At 31.3% G+C, this 5,120-nt stretch overlaps 1 protein-coding gene across 1 annotated transcript in view; it reads left to right on the plus strand.

Moving 5' to 3' along the window:
- Positions 1-269: 269 nt before the first annotated feature.
- Positions 270-5,120, plus strand: part of LOC106683289 (disintegrin and metalloproteinase domain-containing protein 10) — a gene marked incomplete at its 5' end in the record, with an annotated part of 19,569 nt that continues 14,718 nt past the window's right edge. The window contains 5 exon segments of the mRNA XM_067052916.1: positions 270-410; positions 555-679; positions 2,142-2,270; positions 3,826-3,994; positions 4,559-4,728. Coding sequence (XP_066909017.1) covers positions 270-410; positions 555-679; positions 2,142-2,270; positions 3,826-3,994; positions 4,559-4,728 — 734 coding nt within the window.

Raw genomic sequence — 5,120 nt, forward strand, 5'->3', positions numbered from 1 at the left:
CCAATGTAATTGTCAGAGGATAGTCTGGGTAGCATCCAAGAAAGGTACAAAATACTAAAATGAAGTTAAAATAAAAAAATATTTTTGATTTAGAAAAAAAATAAATATTTTTTTTTAGTATTTTGTATCTTTATTCACCGTCACCTGGACTATCTTCCTACACTCTAATAGATTTTTCATTCATATTAGGGCAAAAAATTTTCTTTCTTTAATTATATTGAAATTGAATTTTAAATTATCTCACTTTTAATCAATATTATGTTTTCCAGATTTCAACATGGATGGGAAACCCGACAACATAAGTTTTATGATAAAGAGGATAAAAGTTCATACTACTGATTCTCTGAACGACCCCAGTTACAGGTTTCCTGGGAACTACGGTGTAGAAAAGTTTCTTGAACTCTTCTCAGGTAATTGTTTGTCCATTTTTTAATATTTGGAAAATGTACTAAGTCCCTCATTAATAAAGTCATAGTATTGTGCATAAAAGCAACTACACATAAATTATCTCACATAATGAAAAAGCTAATATATTGTTTATTCTGTGTTTGCAGAAGAAGACTACGATGCTTTTTGTTTAGCTTACATGTTCACTTATCGAGACTTTGAAATGGGGACATTAGGCTTAGCCTGGACTGGTGATCTTAAGAATGCTGGTGGAGTCTGTGAGAAAAATGGAGTAAGTAATGCATAATACCATAAAAGCTGTCTTACTTTTATAAAAGTTATCCATATTTTATTGGAGGAAGGTAGTCTGAGTATCGGTCAATAAAAGTATCTAAATAGTATTTGATACATTTATTGACCGCCACCCAGACTATCTTCATACAGGCAACTATCTTCTTCCAATATCTATATTTTATAATAATTGTATAAGATAAAATGAGGGAAGTGGAATGTCATATTTTACATTCCAGCAGGAAGCAGAACTCAAGATACTTGCCTGGTGCCATCTGGTGTAATTCCTTCATGAATGAAATGATTAATTTTTATTTTATTATTTTCACTTACCTTTTTTTTTTTTTTTTTTAATACTTGCACCTATGAAATCAAATATTGTGCTATTGAATCCAATTCTGTAGGAAAAGAGGAAAAATCAACCTATTACATTTTTTTGTAAAAGAAGATTGAAAATTTGCCGAAACAACTGAGTGATAAAAAATCAAATGTAAACCCATACGATCCATGAAGTCATGGGTTCAGTACTTGGTAAGGAAGCACTGTTTTTAGAACAACGGTTATACAAGTTGATTTGGTCAGAATCACGCTCAACTTGGCTGGGTGAACCTCAGGAGGGCTCCATAACCCACAGGGTTGATTCATGGCTACAGTGTAACAGAACATAATTATCTGCCAAGCCGAATTCGAACCCAGGTCCTTGGGATAAAAGATCAACTAGTGGTAAAAATTTAGAAGAACTCATGTATGAGGCCTATCTGAAGTTGAATTGATGACATTTTAGGACCCACATACCCTGGTTTACCTAATTAAATTATCATATCCTTTTAGGATATGACTGCTATTTAAATTATTTTATTCTTTTTAATAATACCTATAAATAAAATAGGCAATGCTTTAAATACTGCTGTTATTAGTTCAAAAACAAATTGTGCAGAGAAACTCATTGTATGGCCAAATATTAAGTTTTAAAAACATTTTATGAAAAAATAAATAAAAATATATCAATTTCAATGATTGAGTTACCTCAGAATGGCAGGAAAGCACTAATAAACTCTTAGGTTATTTATCATTGGGTGTTGCAAAAACATTTTACAGAGATTAAGACTCTAGGATATTAGATAAGATTCAGGAGATATTAAGGCACATCTGACCTCTATAAAGTGGGTATCTGATCCTTTAATTGGTTTTTGGCATAAACTTAAGTTGAGAATCCTTAATCAATTTAATGTTCAGGTTACATAACCTTATCAGTTATTAAGCCAAGAAACTCTTCCTTAGTTTTAATCATGCAAGTTTTTTTTTTTTCGGAATAATTTGTAAAAACCTTCCATAACATGATTATACTAATTCATAGACTTTCTTGCTAGAATAATTGTACCTATATGACAATTTATTGGGCAATGTTAATATTAGAACATGAAATTTTAAAAAAACAAACTACAATTTGAATTTATTTTCAGCATTACCGAGGTAGTATGAAAAGCTTAAATACTGGAATCGTCACTCTTCTCAACTATGGAAAACATGTACCACCAGCTGTTTCCCATGTGACGTTAGCACACGAAATAGGTCACAATTTCGGATCACCTGTGAGTATTGTAATTGTTATCACTGTTATCAATCTTGAAATATATTTTAGAGTTCAGTATTATTTGAAATTGAGAAGACTGTATATTTAGTGTTTTTGGCTTGAAGTGATCAAGTTTTTAGTGTAATATTACAATGATTTTTAATTTAAATATAAATAATTAGTTGTCATACAACTTAAGTTCCAAAGTTTTTATTTATCAAAACTTTATTATATTGCTTTTCAGGGCTTTATTTTGTACCCTTTATTCACTTCTTTATTCTTTATATCATCAGAACAATGTTTTGGGCTCTCCTGCCCATTATCAGTGCACTAAAATTTGGATATACAGATGGACAGAAATAAAGCAGTACAATTTAAAAGGCAAAACATTTTTGGAAAATGACCCTAATGAAAAATAATAAGTAAAAAAAAAGGTTTTTAATATAATGAAAAAAAAAATAGGACTTATATTCAGTTTGGAATTTATAAAAATGATTTCAATTTAAAATGACATATGATAATTTAATACATACATTATGCATTGTTTTCTCTCAATCAGCACTGTAATATATTCCAGAACAGTAATTTCCCTATTGTCAACTCTTGTTGATTAATCCTCCTGTCGAGGTGGTTACGTATAATTAGCTAGTTCTAACTTGAATTGTATATGTGAAATAATCTGTAGGGAACTAGCCTACAGCCGTGAAGAGGATGACTAATCCAACAGGAACTAGCAGTAGGTCCTTAAAAAAGGAAGAAAAGGAATAGGATAGAGGAGAGATCCAGATAAGCCAGAAGTGAAATAAAATTCCAATATACATTTCCATAAATATCACTAGCATGTACTGATCCACTGTGTATATCATTACTCACTGTCTCTTAAGGGGAAATTCACGCTTTGATTACCAAAGTTTGTGCTTATTCAACTCTCTGGGCTATTAAACAGCATCAAGAAATTCTACATATAAGACATTAGCTTTCTGTGGAATAGAAGATTGTATTGTAATTTTTATTGATTCAAATAATACATTCAGGAATATTGCAATGGTTATTAATTTGTAAAATCAAAGTATTTACAAGAAATAAACATTTCAATGTACAATTTTTGCGTAATGACTGTTGTAGTTCTTGTTGCGGCAGCTTGATACCATTGTGTCAAGCCCTGCAAAGTGGGGCGAAACGTCGGAAAATAAATTTTTTTTTTTTAATTTTTGACCTGAGGATAGGAGGATAAAATTTTTTTAATAATAGTGAAGGCTTGATAGTGAAATAAGTTCTTGTTTCATTTATGAATTACATAAATTACTGGAAAAATATTAAAATATATTTGCCTGGGACACAACTCCTTGGCTGCACTTATCTGAACATTTCTAATCTTTTGATGATTACTGTCTAAAATGTTAATCATTATGAGATAACAATGAGTAATACATATATAATAAAAAAATTATTATTCTTTACTATCTGGTATAAAATTATAATTATACTAGAGCAATAAAAGTAAAAAAAGTGAATTTATTTATTGAAATGAAATCACATTTTATTCAATATATTGTGTTTAATGTTTATTGTAGCATGATCCAGAGCAGTGCACACCAGGTGGTGAAGATGGTAATTTTATTATGTTTGCAAGGGCGACCTCTGGAGACAAGAAAAACAACAACAAATTTTCTCCCTGTTCTTTGAACAGTATCAATCCCGTCCTCAATTCTAAAGCCAGGAGCTCTAAAGGCTGCTTCACAGGTATGTTATGCCATTCAAAGTTAATCAGGTATCTTAAGACACATTAAAAATAAAATTCAGCTTTGAACTAAAGAAGGAGACCAGATTAATTATAGAATTTGAAATGTGAAGATATAATTATGTTGAGAGGACCTGATGTTGGGACAATGGTCACAAAATATTTTTACTGATATATTAAAATAAGTCTATAAGTATAAGCAAAATTTATTCACTACAACTCATTAAATAAATGAAAACTCATCTCGTAATGAACCTATAATATTAAGTTTTTGATTTAAATGTTAATTATATCAATATGCAATCGTTATATTAATTCCAAACTTTCAAAGTAGCTTCCTCTTAAGTAATTTTAGCAGTATTTATTTGAAATAATTAACCAAAATGTATAATAATTTTAGGATATACAAAATGTACTTGTTCAATATTGTTAGCAAAGCTACTTAGAATTTCAAAAGAGTATGTTTGTATCTGTCCTGAAAACAGGCTATGGTAAATCCTAAAATTATAATGGTCACAGGGAGAAGATTGGGTGATATCATAAGCTTAAATAACTATATTTTTCAGAGCCTCAAGTGGCAATCTGTGGTAATGGAGTGGTCGAGGCTGGAGAACAATGTGACTGTGGCTGGGAAGAAGACTGCAAAGAGGATTGCTGCTATCCACAAAGAAGACATCCACCACCTGAGCAGCCTCCATGCCACCTCACCCCCCACTCTATATGCAGTCCCTCACAGGTGACGTGTATTAAATTATTTTGATAGTTTAGTTGGTTGTGTAAGATTATATGGATCTTGCTTCAATTGAAGTTCTGAGGTAATCTATACCAGAAGGCTCCGACAATGCATATTCATACAGGTTAGGTAGCTGGTTAGGAGATGAATTGACAGGATGAAGTTTACGGGAACTAGCCGTAAGTCCTCGAAAGATGGAAACTTTATTTTCCAGGGTAAAGCCTGAAGTCACGAAGCGGTAGGCAAGTCCTACAGGAACGAGACGTAGGCCCTTACTAAGGAAGGAAGGTTTAGAAAGGAAGAGAAATCCAAAGAAGGCAGAGAGAAATAATAGATAATGTACATTTTTACATCTACCACATCTTGATAAATAAGTAATAGTGATAAATGATCAC

This window comes from Halyomorpha halys, unplaced genomic scaffold (assembly GCF_000696795.3).
Source record: "Halyomorpha halys isolate HHAL.00 unplaced genomic scaffold, Hhal_1.1 Scaffold476.1, whole genome shotgun sequence".
In the NCBI taxonomy this organism is placed as follows: domain Eukaryota; kingdom Metazoa; phylum Arthropoda; class Insecta; order Hemiptera; family Pentatomidae; genus Halyomorpha; species Halyomorpha halys.